This window comes from Mesoplodon densirostris, chromosome 4 (assembly GCF_025265405.1).
Source record: "Mesoplodon densirostris isolate mMesDen1 chromosome 4, mMesDen1 primary haplotype, whole genome shotgun sequence".
NCBI classification, from domain to species: Eukaryota; Metazoa; Chordata; class Mammalia; order Artiodactyla; family Ziphiidae; genus Mesoplodon; species Mesoplodon densirostris.
The window spans coordinates 11,161,374-11,183,802 of record NC_082664.1 but is presented as its reverse complement, the minus strand read 5'-3'; the positions used below and the strand labels follow the sequence as shown (position 1 = coordinate 11,183,802).

The following is a 22,429-nucleotide window of genomic DNA, read 5'->3' as shown; positions in this document are numbered from 1 at the left end:
AGCTCCGAGCTGGGAGTCACAGCAGGTCATGTAAGTCAACTGTCACACGATCCTGGGCTGAACAAACTGATAGAGCAACTCAGAGACAGGGAAAGAGAGTTAACTTCTGAGGGCTCAGGGAAGGTTTTGCTGAAGAAGTGACACTGAGCTGATCTTGAAAAGCATGTAGGGCTTCACAGACAGCAGACTTGGGAACAGAGCTGAAGGGAACAGCTGGAGAGAGCATGAGGCTGAGTGAGCTGCAGTGTGGATGGGAAATTGTGGAGACTTCAGCCTGGACCGGGGCCAGGAGTGGGAAGGAGAGCAAGGAGGAAAGAGGGGACGGTGTTTGCGGTCCAGTGACAGGGACTCTGAACACGAGGCCCAGGCTTTGTCTCTTCTCTCTCCTCCTGATTTCAGGGTAGTTTGGCCATCCACGCCCCACCTAAATCACTCCCTGGACCTCTTCCTGCCCCTCACTCTCCTATCTGTGCATACCATAGATGCTTCACTCATCCCCCTAGGGGGCGCTCACACCCCTCCACACCTGCTTCTCCATCAGCCCCACCTGCCCCACCCTGGGATAGACCTCATTCATCAGGTGAGATAAAGTACCAGGTCTGTCGGAGCCCGCATTATAGGCATGGCTGTCCCCCTCAGGATCCCCTTTCTTAGCCAGCGTATTCATTTACTAGGGCTGCCATAACAAAGTCCCACAGACGGAGTGGCTTAACATAAATGTATTATCTTACAGTCCTGGAGGCTGGAAGTCTGAGATCAAGGTGTCATCAGGGCTGGTTCCTTCTGAGGGCTCTCTTTTGTGTTGGTAGACGACCGTCTTCTCTCTGTGTCCTCACATGGGCTTCCCTGTGTGTGTGTATGTCTGTGTCCAGATCTTCTCATCTCCCAATCTCCACCAGTCATATTGGATTGGGGCCCTCCCTAATTTTAAGTTAATCATCTCTTTAAAGATGCCATCTCCAAATCCAGTCATGTTCTGAGGTACTGGGGGTTAGGACTTCAACATATGAATTTGGGGGGACACAATTCAACCCATAGCAGTCACCCCACCTTTGAGTTTCTTGGCAGCTGTTACCAAGTTCATTCGTGTTCTTAGGAACCCACTTTCATTTCCCTCTCTGACCACGTGCACTCTGAGGTCCTCCCCGTGTGGACTCCACTGCTGCCAGAAAGTGGAGGAACAGAGCTAGGGCCCAGAACTCCTTCCCCCACCTCTCCCTGCAGAAACCCATACCAAAAAGAATGAACTTGGTCTCCAGAGGAAGCACTTCATGCCCCATTAAACAGCCTTGCCCAGACTACACTTATTTATTTAGCTCTTTCATCCAAAGGCCATTACTCATGGGGTGCCTACAGGGAATCAGGCAAGGAGCTAGTAAAAGGGTGTAATGGTGAGCCCATCAGATGCAGGCTTAGGCAATAACCAGGTACACAAACAAACAAACAGAATTACAAACTGTGATGAGGGTAATTCTTTTGTCCACAGATGTTTATTGAATATCCCCTGGCACTGCTCCAGGTGCTGGAGATAAATGAAGAAAACAACAAAGATCTCTGCTCTGGAGGAAATATATTCTAGTATGGAGTGACAATAACAAAAAAATAATAACAAAGAATAAAAAAGAAAAGTAAAATACATCTCATGTCAGTTGATGGCAAATGCTATGGAGTGTGAGTTTGACAATTAGAACAGGAAGTAAAGAATAGTAGTGCCAGGTGGAGAGACCTGACATCCACGACCTTGGGTGAAGTACCTTGACTGTGTGGTCAAGGTCAACTTCACCAGTGGTATGTTGTGTTATCATCTTGTTTCTTCTGATATGGGGTGATGAGAAGGGAGCATTGCCTCTGTGGGATCTTCCCCCAAACACATAACCTCACTCTGATCATGAGAAAACAGCATACAGACCCCAACTGAGGGACATTCAACAAAATACCTGACCAGCAGTACTCTTCAAAAGTGCCAAGATTATGCAAAACAAGGAAAGCCTGATGCTATGAACTGAAGGTTTGTGTTCCCTCAAAATTCATATGTTGAAATCCTCACCCCCAGTGTGATGGTATTAGAAGGTGGTGTCATGGAGATGTGACGAGGTCATGAGGATGGAGCCTTCATGAACAGGATTAGTGCCTTTAAAAGAGACCCCAGATGGGCTTCCCTGGCGGTGCAGTGGTTGAAAGTCCGCCTGCCGATGCAGGGGACATGGGTCCGTGCCCCGGTCCGGGAAGATCCCACATGCCGTGGAGCGGCTGGGCCCGTGAGCCATGGCCGCTGAGCCTGCGCGTCTGGAGCCTGTGCTCCACAACGGGAGAGGCCACAATGGTGAGAGGCCTGCGTACTGCAAAAAAAAAACAAAACAAAGAGACCCCAGAGGTGAGGGTTGTGGTGTGATGAATTGGGAGATTGGGATTGACATGTATACACTGATGTGTATAAAATGGATGACTAATAAGAAAAAAAATTAAAACAAACAAAAAAAGAGCCCCCAGAGCTCTCTCTCACCCCTTCCCATGTGCGGACACAAGCAGAAGAGAGCCCTCACCTGGCCATGCTGGTTTCCAGATCTCCAGCCTAGATGTCCAGCCTTCAAAACTGTAAAGAGTAGATTTCCACCATGTACAAGCCACTCAGCCTGTGGTATTTTGTTATGGCAGTCAGGACAAATTAAGACTCCTGAGAAACTGTCACAGGCCAGGTAAAACTAAGGAGACCTGGAAAGTAAGTGTAATGTGGTTTCTTGGATGGGATCCTGGAGAAGAAAAGGGACATTAGTGGAAAAAGCGAAATCCAAATAAGTCTATACAGTAAAAAGTTTCACTCCTTAGTTTTCAGAAATATACCATGGCTATGTAAGATGTTTATGTCGCAGGAGCTCTCTGCACTGTCATTACAACTTTTCTGTATATCTAAAATTGTTTCAAACTAGAAAGTTGACTTTTTTAGTGAAACGTTAAAAAAAAAAGTAGGGAAGAGAATAGGTGTGGGGTTAGGGTTGTGAAGGCAGAAGCAGGAGACCAGTTAAGGAGGAGAACAGGGCACTGAGAGAGATAGTTAAGGACTTTCTACAGCTGGGGCTCCAGAGGGAGCTCTGGGGGGGTGGCATTGAAGCCAAGAGCTGAGGGACAAGCAGGAGTGAACGGGACGAACGTTACTTGTGCACAACGTGAGTGAAGAAGACCCAGAGGTGGGAGAGTGTGTCCTGTTCACGGAACTGATGGGACACGGGTGGCTGGAGCCTGGGAGGCTCGCTCTTCACCAGCACCTGTTAGGCTGTGCAGGGTGCTGCGGGTGGGGGAGGCGCTCCTAACACTGGGTAGCACTTGGATGCCACCTACAGCGTGCCTGGCACTCTTCTAGGCCCTCTGCATATATCGTCTCAGTTAATGAAGAGGCAGAGAGGCACCTGTGTAAGGGTTTGGGATGGCAAGTGGGTGACGTCAGTGACCTTCTCCTGTTTCCTAGAGAGCTGCACCCCGAAGTGGACTATCTGCCACCTATCCCCAAGGAATGAGGTGGGAACGAGGTGACCCCGAAGTGGCAACATCTACAGGCACAAAAATGCTTTGGCCACTTGGGAGAATCCAGTACGAGAGACCACGTGCCATTCCTGATGGTGATTTTCTGTGAAGACGCAGAGAAGAGATAATGAAATGCTCCTACACATGCCCGCATTGGTAACTCGCCCATATGTGCACATGTGGGCGCACACAGCCTTCTGGAGATGGGTGGCTTCTCAGCAGCTACTATAGCTGCAGCCTCTGGTTGTACCAGGAGCTGAGCATTCATTGTGTACCTGGGCAGGGCAGGGTGGGAGAGATGGTGCTCAGAGTCTTCCCCTCTCTGGGCCCCTGCTTCTCCATCAGTCTCCCAGAGAGGCTGCTAGGAACCATTTGTGGCTTTGATCAGCAGGTACATTTCCTTCAAAGATGTTAAGGGACCCGGGCGGGGTGGGAGTGGGGTGGGCTGGGGGTTGGGAAGATGGGTCTGGTGGGCGTGGGGTAAAGGAATATGGGACAAGGGCCTGGCCTCTGCTCCCAGGTGTGCTGAGCAAACACACGTGTCCATTTCCCCCACTGCCCGATGGGGTGATGGCAACAGGGCTGTTTGAAGGCTTGGAGGAAACCAGGCAGGGGAAGGGGCCCTGACCTACAGCAGCATTTCTCAGACTGTGACCAACATCACCCAGAGAGCTTGTTAGAAATGCCTATTCCTGGCCTTTACCTGAAAAATCAGCGTGTTTTAACAAACCCCCTCAGGATTCGGATGCACAGGGAGACAGAAGACCACGGGGTTTCCGATTTGGCTCAGGCCCCAGGGAATCTGCGCCCCCTCCTCCCTGCAGCTGCCACCACCCAGCTTCAGGGCCTGAAGACTCTTATACTCTACAAGCCTAGGGCCCAGACACTCTTTAGTATTAGACATTTCTCCAGCTAGTCCTTGTCGAGCCACAGCTGGTAATAAACACAAACCCAGGCACATCCTCAGGACTCTGCCCAGAGGTCCATCCGTGGTGGAGCTTTCCTGACTCCCCCAGACCATCTCTGGTCCCCAACACCCACCCCTCCCTCCACCACTTCCCACACTGTATAGTTATCATCTCTCTATGTTTCTGTGTCTCTCACACATCAGGAAATCCCTGAGGGTTTGCCCCAGTGCCTGCCATGGGCCTTGGCCCAAAGTGCCCTCAACAAATTTTGGGTGAATGAATGAAGGGGCTAAGTGGGAGGCTGCAGAAGATTCCATGCCTCTGCAAGTCCTCAGGCCACTGCCTAAGACCCCCTGTTCCTTGAGCCCTGGACCCCTACCCGAGTGCATCGTGCAGGTGGGGCTGCTAATAACATATAGGACACCCAGATAAATATGAATTCCAGATAATGAATCATTTTTTAGCATAAGTATGTCCCAGGAATTGTGGGGTAGGTCCCAGGAATTCGTTTGCCAAATCTGGCAGCTCTGTCTATAGGGAACAAGGGTGAGCGAGAAGCAGCCATCCCCACAGCTAAAAGCCAACAGTGCTCCCTGCAGAGCTAAGGGGAAGTCACATCATAGGGACAGCAGGCAAAGGCTCTTGCTGTAAGGGGAGTGGGAATGGGTTTGGAGGAGTCAGAGGAGGGGCTATTCCACCAAGAAGGACCAGGGAGGGCTTCCTGCCACATGCTGTGCAGCCCTAGGTATAACAAAGTGGTTGACTCATGGTGATTGTATCAGACTGAAGCCTGAGACAGAATGTTCTCAGAGGTCCCCTTGTTTATAAAGGGAGTTGAAACCCTCCCTTCTCCTGGCATGAGTTGAGGGACCTGTGGGCTCTGCAGGGACAGCTCTACACTCAGGAATGTGCTTGGGGACCTGGTGCTGGTGTCCCAGCTGCAGAGGTGGGCAGGTCCAGACCACGTGGGTGCTGCTGGACCAGAGGATGGAAGGGAGGCCTGGGGTTGGAGGTGGGGACTTCAAACACAAGAGTGCCCTGAACAGCCTGTATCCCTAAAGATGTTCTGGGGACCTTGCAGAAAACAGACTGGGAAGGAGCAGGCGGGGAACAGTGTAGACAACACAGTGGTCACTGACACAGGGAGAAGTGCCAAGAGCTGGGACCAGAGTGTGGGCAGCAGAGATGGAGAATAAGAAGTGGTTTCCAGGGATGTGGAAGGGGGAGATCTTGCCCCTCACTCAAGGGGGTGCTGGAGGAGGGAGGATGACTCCAGGTTCCTGGCTGAGCTGGGAAGATAGAGGCACTGTTCACTGAGATGGGGAGCAGAGAACAGTGGGGTGGGGGTTATTTAGGGCATAGTCAGTGGGATAGATCACCAAAGAGAGAAGCCAAGGAGGAGTTATGTCAAAATTCTGGTTACCAGAAATCTCTGAAACATGGAGAGAGCTACAGTACCCCAGGTAAGAGGCAGGAGGTGATCGATGTGACAGGAGACCACCTGCAAAGGAGAGTGGAGAGCCCTGTGATATAGGAGAGGGTCTCAGGCCAGACCAGGCTGCCGAGGGGGTACAGGAGGAAGTGGAGTGCATGCGAGGGCTTCTGGTAAACAGCACCCACATTAACCAAGAGTCCTGAAGCCTGCAGGTGACTTCATACTCCAGGATCCCTAAAATCAGAAACAATTACTGTCCTCATGTTACTGAACCAAACATGGGTCTGCTCACCCATGGGCAATGAAACCAGTCTGACACCAGGTTGTGGTAAAGGAAAGTACAGCATTTATTGCAGGGCGCCAAGCAAGGAGTACAGGCAGCTAGTGATCAAAAGACCGGAAACTCCCTGATGGCTTTCAGGGAAATGTTTTTAAAGACAAGGTGAAGAGAGGGGGTTGTGGGGTACATGATCAGCTCATGGACATTCTTCTGATTGGTTGGTGGTGAGGTAATTTGGAGTCAACACCATCAACCTTCTGGTTCAACTGGTCTGGGGTCTATGTACTAGTGGGCAGCTTCCACCTGCTGGGGTTTCAGTATCTGCAAAATAACTCAAAGAATATGGCTCAGAATATTATCTATAGCCCTTGAGGAGGAACTAAAGATCCTTGATTTTGTTTAACGGGTAAACTATGATTATCTTGTCTTGCTTGACTGTTTTCCTTTGCTTCACACTGGTCAGTATGGCCATCGTCAAAAAATCTACAAACAATAAATGCTGGAGAGGGTTTGGAGAAGAGGGAACTCTCATCACTGTTGGTGGGAATGTAAATTGGTACAGCCACCATGAAGAACAGTATGGAGGTTCCTTAAAAAACTAAAAATAGAGCTACTACATGATCCAGCAATCCCACTCCTGGGCATATATCTGGAGAAAGCCATAATTCAAAAAGATATATGCACCCCAATGTTCATTACAGCACTATTTACAGTAGCCAAGACATGGAAGCAACCTAAATGTCCATCAACAGAGGAATGGATAAAGATGTGGTATATATATATAATGGAATATTACTCAGCCATGAAAAGATGAAATAATGCCATTTACAGCAACATGGATGGACCTAGAGATTGTCATAGTGAATGAAGTAAGTCAGACAGAGAAAAACAAACATCATATATGATATTGCTTATATGTGGAATCTAAAAAAAGGGGTACAAGTGAACTAATCTACAAAACAGAAATAGATTTACAGATGTAGAAAACAAACTTATGGTTACCAGGGGGTAAGGGGGGGGGAGGGATAAACTGGGAGGTTGGGATTGATATATACACACGACTATATATAAAATATATAACTAATAAGGATCTACTGTATAGCACAGGGAACTCTACTCAGTACTCTGTAATGGCCTATGTGGGAAAAGAATCTAAAAAAGAGTAGACATATGTATATGTATAACTGATTCTCTTTGCTGTACACCTGAAACTAATGCAACGTTGTAAATCAACTATACTCCAATAAAAATTTTTTAAAAAGCCAGTTTAGGGCCTCCCTGGTGGCGCAGTGGTTAAGAGTCCGCCTGCTGATGCAGGGGATACGGGTTCGTGCCCCGGTCTGGGAGGATCCCATATGCCGCAGAGCGGCTGGGCCCGTGAGCCATGGCCGCTGGGCCTGCGCGTCCGGAGCCTGTGCTCCGCAACGGGAGAGGCCACAACAGTGAGAGGCCCACATACCGCAAAAAGAAAAAAAAAAAAAAAAAAAAAAAAAAAAAAAGCCAGTTTAAGTTTGTTAGTTTAATTAATATGGTTGCATCTTTAGAGTTATCAACATTAAGTCTAATACTTTTAGTGAACCCAATTTTAATATAAAATTGGTTAGCAAGAAATATAACTTGGCGTGATAAAATTTTCATAAGTAAATTAAATGTAAATGGGATGAGAGTTTTTAGGTGAACTCTAAGAATAATTGTGTTTTTTGGTATAACTACTTTAAAATAGTTTCACCAAATCTTTTGATAACTTGAAAAAAACTTGTTTTGTTTCAGAAACTATGTAAAATTCTTGGAAGAGTAATACATCCTGGTATAATGTTATCAGTCATAAATCTAGTTACTTTCTTCAAATGTTGTGTCACAGAAATACCAAATTTTCTTGTCAGTTTCATTATAACAAACTCTCAGATCTTAAATATTGGGTATTTTTAAGTCTTTTTTCATTTACAGAGAGTTATTGTTTACACTGATTCTTTTACAAATATGTTTCACGTTCAGAGAGAGTCATAGGAAGGACTCTGGAGTACAATTTTCTGATAAACTTTCAGATCATATCACTGAACTGGATAAGAATTTACAGAACTCGAATGGAGAAACTGATGGTTTCATAAAACTGGGAAAAAAGTTCAAAATCAAGAATTAAATTCATGGGAATGAGTGAACTGATGAAGATGATAATAATTTGTATGACTTTTTGGTTTAAATATTGCTTATTTTTTAATGTTTCATTCTGCCAGATTTAAGGAACCCTCTTCTCTCAAGACATCTATGACTTGCAGCATTTTGATATTGTATAGCTTTGTAAACAAAGATGAAACATTTATCTTTTTCTCCCCATCTGAACTCTCCAGGACTCAGAAACTCTTAATGACTATTCTTATTTTCATGGCAATTTAGTCATTTACATAAATTCAAAATAATCTGCTCTCTTTAGAACAGGACACAATTGGAAAAACATTGATTTATTACCAAGGCTTTGTTTGGAATGTCATATTTAAGAGTATGCATAAATTCAGATATTACCATCCAGCTTTAAGGAACTAAGATTGACTTTATGTAGCCAAAAATCCCCTTGGAAAAACAGTCTGGTACTTTGTTTACAGGGTTCCCAGCTGTCTAATCAGGTGAGTAAGGAAGGTCACTTCCTGGCAATTGCAGGAAGCTCAAGATATTTTGGGGATCTCAAGAAGGGAGGGATTCACCTAAATCTATAGGTATTGCAGGCAAAGTCTGATGGCAAGTATATGACTTGGCTTTACTGGGCTTGAGAGGCCTTTTTTTTTTTTTTTTTTTTTCCTGCGGTACGCGGGCCTCTCACTGTTGTGGCCTCTCCCGTTGCGGAGCACAGGCTCCGGACGCGCAGGCTCCGGACGCGCAGGCTCAGCGGCCATGGCCCACGGGCCCAGCCGCCCCGCGGCACATGGGATCCTCCCAGACCGGGGCACGAACCCGTATCCCCTGCATCGGCAGGCGGACTCTCAACCACTTGCGCCACCAGGGAGGCCCTTGAGAGGCCTTTAAAGGTTCATTCTGAGATTCCTAATGAAAAGTTCCAGGAAAGCAGATTTAAAAGAGCTTGTGTGATCAGTTGCTATTTTTGTTACACTTAGATAAATAAACAAGGACAAGTTTATTGATACCAGACTTATGTTAGCAAAAAATTAATCTTAACTTGGCAATATTTGGTAGAATGAGGGTGATTTTAGAGAGAAAATTTATGTTTCAGTAATGTACCTTTGTGGATAATAGATTCTGGTGCTATTGACTGTCTTTGATGTTTTGGTATTTACCTGTAAACTGAACTAGATCCTGAATTCTTCTAGTTTCCTCCAATATCTGGCTCTGACTCTCCAAAGTACTGTTAACAGTTTTTCCTCTAATCTTTTGGACTTGGAATCATTGAGAAATAAAACTGCCCTTTTTCTGAAGCCGGGTAAGCTAAAATTGTACAACTTGATATAAACCTCAGGGAAATCACCATAATAGCACATGTATAGACAATCTTTGTGCCTGTTGCTGTATAAGTCACTCAGAAAGATTACCTAAACACACGATGCCATCATCAGAGACATTTTAAACTGCAAAAAGAGACTTAAACCTTGACATCTAGAAATCTTTTTCAGCTGGCTCCCCTCTGGACTTGGTGCCTTATTTTAATCAAGATTGCAACTAGTCTTGCTAATCATTTTTCTAATTTGTTCTCTGTTGGTTTTAAACTTCTTACGTTTTATATCTCCCATTGTTGTACTATGACAGCCTCCAAGGGAGTAATGATAGCTTGACATCTGGAGGTGATTGATTACTCCCATAAGATTCCTCCTAATGAAGATCCACGAATTTCTCCTATATTGAGTGCTGCCTAAGACTTACTTCCTAGATGGCTCCTTATTGCTCAAATGTGGCCATAAGCTCTCTAAAAGCATATCTCCTGCACAACCACCTCTTTTCCTCCTCCATGGGACATGATTCTCTGGAAATAAGTCTTCCCAGCACCAAAGAAGTCCACGCCGATGCCAAGTAAACAAATGGTTGATCACCAGTGCTTTCCTCCAAAAGATCTCGAACATAAGGGGGAAATGTGAACGGAAAGTCAAGAATTAAGAATTGTGGCTTATGCACGTCTCTGCTCAAATGGGTTCTGAGCTTTGACCAATTATTTTCTTAATATCAACATCCAGAACATCTGCCCAGTCTTCAGACTCAAGATACATATCAGACCCTTACCGTAAAGTAATTTGTGACTACCTATCTACTTATTGGAACCTTACCCTTAAAAAATCATGACAACCTATCTCTTAAGGACAATTATTTCCTTTCTTGTGTCAAAGTCAATCATAATTCTTGCCAGATAACATTAACAGCCTCGTGGGTTTTGTCTTTATAAGCCCCTGACTCTTTCTCTTCCTTGGAACACTCTTTCGGTTTTACCTGAATTGGTATCTTCCAAACTGCAATTCCTAAGACTCTAAAAATACTGGTCTTGTTGCAGGCTTCTGTGTCTTCACAGTCAGCACATTCTGCTCCACTTCACCTGCTTAGGCTATATGGCTGTGCCCCATCAGCCTGTAAGGTGTACATGGATACTTGCGGAGATTATCAGGAGATGGATTCCGTATTAGTAGGTCTGGAGTAAGTCCCAAGAGTTTGCCTTTCTACAAGCTCTCTGCTGTTGGTCTGCAGACCACATTTTGAATATAGCAAGGGTGTCAGAGCTCTATCCCTATGGGCAGGGGTATCTCTTAAGACACCCGTATGCCATTCATTTCTCTTTTTTTTTTTTCCCCCTTTTGTGTGGTTCAGAAATATTGCCAGGGTCCCCTGGACTCAGAGGAGGGAATATTCAAAAAAGATTGCTGACTCAGGAGGTAAATATCCTTCAGTGATCCTGTAGCCTCAGTGGCCTGTACAGAGATGACCTGGAGGGGACCACTTCAAACATCCTCAGAGTTACTTGGAAAAAGTAGAAAGATGTTCTGCCTTCACATCGACTGGAGGTTCAGACTAAGTCATTTAAGTTTTAAGGAAAATGAAGGCTCTCCTGGGGCCAGAGAATTTGGGAAAACACTCGGGGAAAGTCTTGGGACATTGTTAGCAGTGATGCCTAATGTTCATCCTCATTTTCTCTCCCCTCCCAATTTTTAGCTAGGATATGGCACCCAATGTAGAATATTGACTGCGCTGAGCAGCTTCCTTTGCAACTAGGTGTGACCATATGACCAAACTCTGGCTGGTGGAACAGAAGTGGAAATAACATAGACAACATTTAGAACATTCCATTCAAAGAAAAGGGTGTGCTTTTACCTTCCCCTCTTGCCCTTAACTGGAAGGTGGACACAGCAACGACCCATCTGGGACATGGCAAATAAACATGAGGAATGGCAAAGCGACAAGACAGAAGGAGCCTGAGTCCTGACAAAGTGGGACCAGACCACCATGTCAACCCACTGCCTGCATCTGGACCTACATGAGACGGAAATAAACTGCAGTCTTGTTTCAGCCACTATTTTTTTGGATACTGTGTAGCTTAAAAATATGTAACTATTCTGGAACTATTTGGTGTTTGAAAGGACATAAATTGTCATTTCAGGAAGGATGGGACCAAAATCTTCTTAGTCACATCAATGCTTTACAGTCAACAAATATTTACTAAGTAGTAAAAGAGGGAAGCGCTGTACAACCCTCCAACCAAATCCTGTCCTACTAGAGCTTACATTTAGTATTATTACACTTAATATTTATAGACACCTCGGTCAGGGAAATTTTGTATCTGCATTTCAGAGGCAAGGAGATTAATGTTGATGGATTTACGGTGAATTGTTTGAGGTCACACCTGGTGAGTAGTACTTTCTTGATTCAGGTATTCAGGCTAAAGCCATACCCTCACCACTAAGCCAGTGGTTTCCAAACTATGCTTGGTGGAAGCCCCAGGGGTCACAGAGGTCTGTCAAGGGTTGTCATGGAGGGAGGGTTGTGACTAAGAGGGGTAAAAGGGAAGGATTTTCCCTTGAGCTCTAGAAAGGCCTGGGATTAGCTCAAAGAGAAATCTAAGGAGACCTCCAGGCCAGGAATGAAGGTCAACCAGCTCTTAGGGTGAACCAATAGTGAAGGGGTAAGGACAAAGGCCCAGACACAGCAGGCCTCCAAAGACAGATGGCGCCAGAGACCAGAGAACCCTGACACTTGCGCTCTCAGCTCTCAGCACTGAGGCCTTCGGGCCCATGCTCCCTCTCTGGGAATGTAAATCGAGCTGTAGACAAAGTGCATTACCTATGAAAAACATATCTGAGTTTGTGTTTGGACATTCCTATCACATCCAGACAGGTGCACACACACACACAAATCAAAGAAAAGTGACTTATAAAAGAAACACAACATAAGGTTTGGTAAGGCTGTCCCAGAGTGACACAATTCTAGGGACTATTTCCCAATGTCCTTCTCTATATTCTCTGGGGTTTTATGTGGTCTTCAGTGAAGTTATAAACATGGGGAAAACTAACAAGACCAATATATTTTTTTAAAGATCAATAATCAGGGATATTTTTCAATGTCCCTTATTTTTATAGTCTGAGCTTTCACACATACTTAAATGAGTTTTCTTAACAGGAGAAAACACTCCCAAGGGAAATTTTTTTTATTTGTTTATTTTCAGTTTTCTTTCAAGAGACAAAAAGTTAGCGATTTCTGTAACAAGGTTGTTCAAATAGATGTAATAAATCCTGTTACCAGGAATGGTCATCTGCCCATTTCCAGTCTGAGGACAGAACACGCTGTTGTCCCTGCAGACATTTGCCAAGCAGGGGAGGAGATCTTTGTGGGATAAATAGACAGCAGCACCCATGAAAATCCAGCATCCCAGGCAGGTGGCGGCCCTGGATCCACTCCCCACATCCCGCTCTCCCGGCAGTTAATCCGTGATGCTCCCACACTGAGAGCAAAGGGACCCCCTTTCCAGGGTGGTTCTAGGACCCTGTACGGGGCCTGTGGAACGTGAGGCAGGAGGGAGGCGGGGGGACTTCTGTCCGATGCTGGGAGCGTTCTGCCCCCTCGGAAGACCCGTCCTCTCTCTGGGTCTCAGTTTTCATCCTGCAAAGGGAGGGACATGCTACCAGGGCTTCTGGGGACATTTCGGCCTTTGACTCTGTGGGATTCTGATTCGAGCCAGCTGTGCAGCCCACACAGCTGTGCATCCACCTTCAGGGTCAGAACTTCCCTGAGGGCCGTGCAGTGCGTCTCCTTGCCTGGCACAGGTGATGCTCTCAGAGAGACGGGTGGATGGAATTAGTGCACAGTGTCCCTCTGGGCAGAGGCTGTGGGGTCTCTAGGGGAGTTCCCTGGGCTCCACTGTCCCTATAGGGCCCCCGGTCAAGCAGACAGGAGGGTGCATCTGTCCAGCAACTGAAAAGACAGACTGCTCAAAAACAGAGCCAGCTCTCCAATCCAGCCAAATAATAAAAGCACTATTTCTCCAGGAATAATTTTGGAGGAAAACGTTTAACTCTTTTTGACAGAAACGACTGCACTGGCCCTGAGTAAACTAAAAGTTGGGGCAATTGATCGCCTCTGTCCCCAGGCTTGTCCTAAGGCCTTTCCACTGGCCTCAGCTCGGCTCCCTCCCCTTCACCCCCTCCTCCTCTCCCCTCCCCTCTCCTCCCCCTCCTCTGCCTCTTTTCTCTCTCTCTTCCTGTCTCCTCCCCTCCCCCCCAGCAGCCCTTTCTCCTCTGAACTCTGAGATGAGGGGCCAGAGGCTGCAGGTAAAGAGTCCTGTTTGCTGAGGTCTCCAGCTTTGAACTCAGCCTCTCTCGGACTTTCATGCAGTAGCTCTGTCCTCTGTTCCCTGTCTTCAGGGATCACAGCTCTGGCTTGTAGGGTCCTGGAGAGGGTGGCATGTGAAGGAGGTAGCACCTCTGGAGCTCCTCTTATGAGCCCAGCACCTTCATACTTTATGTCACCTGAGCCATTCAACATGGACACAGATGGGAACTGAGGCTCAGAGAGGCTCAGGCACTTGTTTGTCACCACACCGCACTCCCAAGGGGTCAAAATGGAATCCTTGTCCAGAGCCTGGCACTCTGAGACCACACTGCTTCTGCCCACTAGGCGGCCTTTACAGGTTTATGGTGGAATCAACCACCATGTGTCCACCTGCCAGGGGCTGAAAAGAACACTCTACCCTCCTTTGATCTTTACACCAACACTTATCAGGACCACGTAGGCTCCAGCCCTGTCCCCACTGCTTGTGGTGGCCTCTCTCACTGAACCCTCACTGCGACCCGGCACCACGATGTGAGTGCCTCCCTAAGGTCACACGCTTGTCATCAAGAGGCCGGGAGAGGTGCTGTGCCCTCTGACTCAGTCCAGGGCTCCGTCCTGGGGGGACAGAGAAGGAACATAGTGGAAACGGAGTCCCTGCTTCCTAGTCCCCTCTGACGGTGGCTGCTCCGCCAGCAGGGGGGGGATGGGTTCTCACTGGACAGCACCTCACACCCAGCACCAGCTTCTCCCTCGGAGCCAGGCACCCCAGGCTTCTTACCCTTGCTCCTCCACTCGCTTGCTGGGTGACCTTGGAAAAGCCCCTTTCCCTCTCTGGGCCCAGTTTCTCCATTGGGGAAATTCGTAACAATTACAAGACTTGCTTCAAGTCTTGTAAGGCCTTCTCCACCGACCTCTGGGATTCCGACCCTGCCAAGAAGCTCATCAATGACTATGGGAGGAATCAAACGCAGGGGAAAATTGTGGAGTTGTTCAAACATGTTTCCCAGAGCACAGTGATGGTCCTGGTGAATTACATCTACTTTAAAGGTGGGTACCCTGGGGCTTCCCTGGTGGCGCAGTGGTTGAGAGTCCGCCTGCCGATGCAGGGGACACGGGTTCGTGCCCCGGTCCGGGAGGATCCCACATGCCGCGGAGCGGCTGGGCCCATGAGCCATGGCCGCGGAGCCTGTGCGTCCGGAGCCTGTGCTCCGCAACGGGAGAGGCCACAACAGTGAGAGGCCCGCGTACAGCAAAAAAAAAAAAAAAAGGTGGGTACCCTGTTTAATTCAAAAGGAAACACACTTTTGGTTTTGTGTCTTCAGGGCTATTTCTGTCCAGCGTCTGCCAACTATGTCATTCGGGAAAACATTACAGAGCAGGCTGCTCCCGGCTGAGGGGGGCTTGGGCTCCAAGGCTCTGCCCTGATCATAGGCTTTGTCTATTTCGGGGTTTTCTCAATCACAGCTGACTATGCGGGACATAAGTGCAGGGGAGCCACTGACCCTTTGTCTGAGCCAGAGGGAGACTTTTTATTCTGACTTAAACTTGCCTGGCTGCCAGAAGGAAGGCGTTTTCCTCTCAGCTCTCTCCGGGGTGGCCGGGAACTCCACGTTCCTCCCTGTTGAGATGCTTTCGGACACGCTCAGGAAGGCCTCAGCTGTGTACACTGTGGGCTGTGTCTGACGGGCTCTGTCTAAGGGGACTTAGTCTCTGGTGGTTGAGGTGAGGCTGGTGGCCGTCTTCACAGTGTGACAGCCTCTGAGCAGCCTGGCCAACACGAGGAACTTCAGTTGTGCTCGTTTATGACTAGGAGGGTGGAATTGGCAAGGCCATCATCTGAGGGAAGACTCAGAGGACAGCATCCAGGAAACACTCTTTTCCAGATTCCAGCTGGCCCAGTGCCCAGTCCCATTGATAGAAACTCAAGATTGCAAACCTCAGCCTGAAAGCTCATAAGGATCAGAGTGAAGGCAGAAGGATTTCACACATAGAACCAGCAGTGCAAATAGGGACACAACATAGATAAAGACAGAAGGAATGATCATTGAGTCGGGGGTGGTCATGTGCCCAGGACACACCAGCTCTGGGGAGAAAAGGTAGCCCTGTGCTGGCAGTTCCTGGATGCAGCCATGGCCAGCCCTCCTGGGTCTGTGTTTTCCTCTGTAAAGGAAGGCATAGAATCCCATTTCTCTGGAAAACTAATCCAGGCCTGTCCTGCTATGTTTGTTCTTTCAAGCTCCTGTACTTTCCTCTCGTACAACACTGCCCTGGTCTAGGACTTTCTCCTCCCAGATCTCCCCGCCAGGGGCACCCCAGCCAGCCCGGCGTTCCCTCTGCTCCTGCCTCTAACTCTGGGGACACAGGCAGGGGTGGAAACAAAGCAGGCAGCAGGGGTGGATACACACTCCATGAAGCCCCAGGGCCCTAATCTCCCCAAGAAGCCCCCATCACTGAATGCTCCATCCTCTTGCAGGGAGACCCCAGCCCTCTCCTCTACTGACCCCGCCCTGCCCTCCTGGTCCCCATGTGGCTCCTGCTTCAGCCTGGCTCACAAGGCTGCGGGGACATGTGCCCTCCCTGCAAAGCCAGCGACTAACCACTGGTCACTAACACTGCTCCCTTTAAGGACCAGGAGCCCCCATTTCTCCGCAGGCCCAGCCTCATCCCATCTCTCCCTTGCCCTGTCCTGTTCCTGTTGGTTTCTCACGTAGCACAATTAACCAGGTTTGTTTCATGTCCCCATTCGCAATCCAGACCTGTGGGCTCACCCCCGTCCCCAAGGGCCTACCCGCCTGCCCAGGTATATGTGCAAACCTAGCAGGGCCATCCCTAGAGGCACGTGGGGGGCTGCTGGTGTGGGGAGGGTCTTCCCCGCTCAGGGACCAGGGCAGAGGAGGCAGTGGCCAGTGGCTCTTGCACCACCGACCCCTCACCTGTCCCTCCACCTCTAGCCCAGTGGAAGAAGCCCTTTGATCCCAGCCGTACTTATAAGTCAGAGTTCCACGTGAGCGAGGACAGGACAGTGGAGGTGCCTGTGATGACCACGGGGGGCCTGGAAATGCCTTACTTCCGGGACGAGGAGCTGCCTGCCCCGCGGCGGAGCTCAAGTACACCAGCGAAGACAGCGGGCCCTTCATCCTCCCTGACGAGGGCAAAATGCAGGACGTGGAGGCCAAGCTGCTCCCAGAGACGCTGAGGAGGTGGAGAGACTCCCTGCAGCCCAGGTGACTGTCCCCAGGACCCGGAGCTGTGGGCCCACCTGCGTTCTCGGCCGTTCCCCCTCTTCCTGGACTCCGGACCCCCAGTCCCCGGGCCTCAGTAATGTCCAGGGGCGGGGGCAGAGGTGGGAGGGCCCGTCCAGGGGTGACCTTGCCCTTGGCTGCCTGCGTGACTCTGGGCCTGAACTGTTCCTTCTCTAAGATGATGACATCAGAGGGGGCGGGGCTCAGGGTTCCTCTGACACTAACATGCGCTGAGTCATGGGGATCCTCACACAACCCCCGACACTCATGCTGTTCTCTCCGTGGCTCCACCTCTTGCAGATGGAGGGGGGCAGATGGGACTGGGATCAGTGAGGAGCTCAGGTGAGACAGACGCTGAGCAACAGCTTTGCACTGACTAAACATTAATTCACTCATTTATTCATTCAACCGTTCAGCACTGATCGAATGAATTAATTAAGATCAAGCTATGTCTCAGGGACTAATTTAGACTCTGAGGGTAGGTCAGCGAATAAAACAGTAAATTCCCTGCCCTAATGGCACTTACTTTGTAGTTGGAGGAGACAGACAGGAAATAAATATAATAAATTTTTGGTACTTTGAGAGGGGAGAAATGGGGAGGTGGGGATAGTAAAGCACAGTAAAATCATGAGAAAAATGGGACCCGCAAGTAGTTTGTGATTGTAAGCAGGGAGGCCCTTAGGTGATGTTTGAGGTGAGGGATTGAGCCATGTGAATATGGTGGGGAAAAGCATTCCTGGCTGAGGGAACAGCCCGTGCAAAGCCTGTAAGACCGGAGGGAGCCTGGTGTGGGTGAGGGTTGGTGAGGCCAGAGCAGCAGGGCAGAGGGAGTGAGAGGGAAAGCTGGGAGAGGTCAGGACCCCAGGGTGGGGTCAGGTCACTTGGAGCCTTGCAGACCCCTCGACTCGCCCCCCTCTAAGGGAAATAGAGACTCATCACAAGGTTTTGGGGCCAAAGAGTGAACGATCTGAGTCATGTTTTAAACGGATCTCCCAGGTTGCCGAATGGAGAACAGACAGCTGAGGACCAGCATGGAGGCAGGGAGACCAGCCGGGAGCCCAGTGCACTCACCCAGGGGAACCACTGGGGGTGGACCAGGAGGAACCGGGAAGGGCGGGAAGGGGTCGGGTTCTGGATAAACTGAGGGCAGACACACAGGCCAGGACATGGAATTCAGGAGACCAATAACAAGGGGGACAGCAGAGGGAGAGGCACTTCTGGGCACAGTGTCTGCGGGGGGCCTAGGGGAGGGTGTGTGGGCTGCTGCACAGGGGCGGGGGAGCCCCAGACCCAGGGTCCCACTCGCCGGCTCACACTCCCCCGGCCACTCCCTGTGCTTCTCTGGGGCTCAGCTCCCTACTGAGAGGAGAGGGGCGTCCTTGCCCCACTGTCCTGAGTGGGAGGTCCTGCAGATCCACGGGGGGAATGGGTGTGGAGGGCACTTTACAAACCGCAAGGGGCGAGAGACCTGCCTAGACGTGACATTGAGGCTGCAATCCCTTCCCCAACCCCTGTCCAGGGGACCGGACGCCTTGGGGCTGCCTGACTCTCAGCACCTCCTCACTGCAGATCCCAGGAGACCCCAGGACATGGGGACCCACCCTGTCCCTGCACGTACTCCCTTCCCAACCCTTTCCTTCCTCCAGTACCAAGAGCTACCACAGGGCAGGGGCTCAGTGAAGAGTTGTAAATGGATAGAATATTCATGGGGGCCTCCCTGGTGGCGCAGTGGTTGAGAGTCCGCCTGCCGGTGCAGGGGATGTGGGTTCGTGCCCCGGTCTGGGAGGATCCCATGTGCCGCGGAGCGGCTGGGCCCGTGGGCCGTGGCCGCTGGGCCTGCGCGTCCGGAGCCTGTGCTCCGCGACGGGAGAGGCCACAGCAGTGAGAGGCCCACATAACGCAAAAAGGAAAAAAAAAAAAAAAAAAAAAAAAAAGAATATTCATGGGACATCTTTGATTTACAAACACTGGGGGAACAAGCATCTACACATCCCTGGCCCATGGGGGGCGCTCACTAAGGATCTGTTGAATGAATGGATAAAGGGGAGGGAGGGAGGGAGGAAAGATGGCCCATGAGGAGGAATAGGTACCTCTCTGCTCCCAAGGGACTCAACATTTAATGGGAGCCACAGCCTCCTCGTATTTGGCATCTGTAAGAGCTGACACCCTGACAAGAGTCTTAAGGGAAATAGAGACAAAGAGAGAGGAGGCATCTGTTGCTCCAAGAACCTGCTGCCACCTCTGCTCAGAAGCAGATGCATCCCTGCCCTTCAGGAGCTCACTGTGGAGGTAAGATGGGATCCTTCAGCTTTTTCATTTATGTCTCCAAGTCTCTTGAATGCAGCCCCCAGCCCTCCAAAAGCCACCCAAGCCCCTGCCCAGCCCCTCACCTCTGTGACCCTCTTGCCTCCCTCTTTCCTGCAAGTGCATCCTCCTTCCTCCTGGACTCCTCTTCATCCAGTCAGCTCCTTCCCCTCCTCCGGGACTCAGGGTCCATGCCACCTCCTGCAGGAAGCCTTCCTGGTGCCTGTGGAGCAGCTGCCCCAGCACAGTCTCCCAGCAGCTGTGGAATCCCTGTTGGAAGAGGGTGTTTCCCGTGCCCTGTGGGCTTCCAGGGAGAAGCAGGGCCAGACGTGGGCACCACCCCAGCCCCAGCCCTGGTGCACTGCCTGACTCGTTAGATTCCTGCCGACGTGATGGATAATTAATGACTTAAGGAGAGTTACCCCGAGGGGTCTAGAAACTGAGGAGAGGAGTCCTTATTCCAGGGAGAAGGGGGTAGCTGGAGCGGAAACCACAGAAGACCAAGCTGTGAGGTGGGAAAAGGCGGGCATCTTTTCAAGCAGAAGTTCAAGTTTATTTTTCTCATTTCCTAGATGGGTAGATGAACTCTACCTGCCAAAATTTTCCATCTCCAGTGACTATGAGCTGAGAGACTTACTCTTCCGGCTTGGCCTTAGGAAAGTCTTCACAGGTCAACAGGGCTGACCTGTCAGGAGTCACAGGGACCAGCAATCTGGTGGTTTCCGAGGTGAGTCTTTAAACTTTGGACAATTCATCCTCCTAATCGGAGCGTGAAAGGTGGAGGCCAGGCAGATGTCAGGTAGTCTTGAATTTGCAAAATAATTTCATTTCTTGTAACTCACTCACCCTCCTTGGGACTCCCCAAGCCCAGGAGAGCTGGGTTACAATCATGGTAGGGTCAGGTTCACACCTTCCCTGAAATATAATGTGACACAGAAGCCTGTCACTGGAAAGGACCTGGGATGGAATCAGCCATGCACCCCCATGTCAAGCTCCATCTTTCACTGCCTATAGAGGGAAATAATTAAACTCTGCATCCCTCCAACATTTCATCTTTAAAAGGAGCGTGATAGTTCTTGGCTCCTGTGCTATGCCTAGCAGAGCAGGTAAGAGGTTATAGGTGCTAACAACAGCTACAGGGCCGTCGTGATGGAAATACACGAAAAGCACAGGACAAGAACACCAGGGCCCCTGATACTGTGTGTGATCCTAGAAGCAGAGAAGTCAGAGTGAATGGGGGAGGCTGGGCAGTCTCCCCTGAACCCCACCTGCCAAAGGACCTGGTAAAGGAGGCGCATGTGCCAAGGGGCCTGTGGGGACCAGGGATGGGAAGCCACATCCTGCGCAAAGTAGCCGAGGGCTCAGGGACATTTCCACTGGGGCAGGAGATGAGCAAAAGCAGTGCCCACCCATCTGCTGCTTCAACATGGAGGGACTGTGGACAGTTGCCTGTGAGAACAGTGCCTTCCCTTGCCCCTCTCCCCTAAAATGGGGGGTGTTTTGGACTCAGACAGAGAGGGACCCAGATCAGGGAACCCCTGATCTTTTCCTCTCTGACCCTGGGCCCAGCACTCCCAGCCTTTGACTGCACTTTGCACATCTGTGCATCACGACTCTGAACCGGCTGACAGGCTTGTTGGGAGAAACAAACAAGTTGAACAGGTTGACAGCACAGGGACAGCCAACGGCAGAAGGTGGATGAATGTCAGTCCCCTTAGAGGTACTCAGGCAGCTGCTCACCTCCCACCCGCCTCTTCTCTGGTGGGTAAGGCTCTGGTGTCCCCCCGGTGGTCCACAGCGCTGTGCTTGACGTGGACGAGGAGGGCATGGAAGGAGCTGCCGCCACGGGAAGCAACTTGATCTACAAGACTGGAGGAGTGATCACTATGCATTTCAACAGGCCCTTTATGTTTCCCACACTCAGTAAAGACACCCAGAGCATCATCTTTTTGTGCAAAGTCACCAACCCCAGTCAAGCCTAGAGCTCTCCACTGAGTGGCGGGTGTCCTCGCTAAGGAGCTGGGTGCCCAGCTCCCTGGAGGCAGCCTGGCCCCTGTGCTCCAAGGAGCCCCCTGCCTGGTCCCACCTGCTCACCCTTGGGAAGGTGACAGTGACTCTGCTGGGGGCTCCACATGCCCAGGGAATCTGTGCCCTGGTTAGATGGAGGCTCTGAGCCCCACGAAAGCAATAAACCACCTTCCTTGGACTGGACTCTTTCCTGTGTGTCTCCACGCTGATCTGCCTGACTCCATGCTCCTGCCACTGCCTGGGCCCCGAGGCCAAGCCCCCCGACCTCCCACACACATTCAGCCCGCCCCAGACTCTGGGCCCCTCTGTCTCAGCCTCACCAGCCAGCCCAGGAGCAGGCTTTGTGCTTGTGACCAAGCCCACTGGACCTCAGGCCCAGGGCTGGGAGGGGCCCCTGCTACCCGATGCCCACTTCCTGGGGCTCTGGCTCTAGGTCCAGGTTCACTCTTCCATCCCCCAGGGCCCAGGATGTGCCCTCATGCTGACATTGCAGGGGCTCCGACGCTGACCTCTTCTGGCATAGCCCCTGGACCCCAGTTGAACTGGGCCTTCCTGCCCAGGATCTCCCCTGATGCCCCCCCAGCAGTCCAACCTGGGCGACCAACTACTTCCAGGTTCCCAGACGAGCTCCTCCACCACCTGATCAGTTCCACATCCTCCCCTGACAGAGGATCCCCCTCAGGAGCCAGAACGGGAGTACGGGAGCAAAAGGTCAATAAACACACACCTGCAATAAAAGGAATCCACTTGGTTCTTCATGTCCCTGATGTGATCAGGGGCTGTGTCATCTCCAGGAAGATCAGCTCCCAGCATAAAGACGTCACCCACAACTGAACGGTTGAGATCTCTCTGCCAGGCAGCCTGCTAAGACCTCTACCTGGAATAACCCGTTTAGTCCTTGAAGTGATCACATGAGATACTTGCTGTTGCTCATCCCATTTTACCGATGAGGAAACTGAGGAAG

General features: G+C 50.1%; 1 protein-coding gene across 1 annotated transcript; it reads left to right on the top strand.

Moving 5' to 3' along the window:
• The first annotated feature begins 10,683 nt into the window (after window positions 1–10,683).
• LOC132488006 (serpin A3-1-like) lies at window positions 10,684–21,419 on the top strand. Its single transcript, XM_060096015.1, is given in 8 exon segments — window positions 10,684–10,704; window positions 13,044–13,126; window positions 14,733–14,938; window positions 16,843–16,974; window positions 16,977–17,115; window positions 20,010–20,115; window positions 20,117–20,168; window positions 21,208–21,419. Coding segments are annotated over 8 exon segments (951 nt in total).
• Window positions 21,420–22,429: the final 1,010 nt, after the last annotated feature.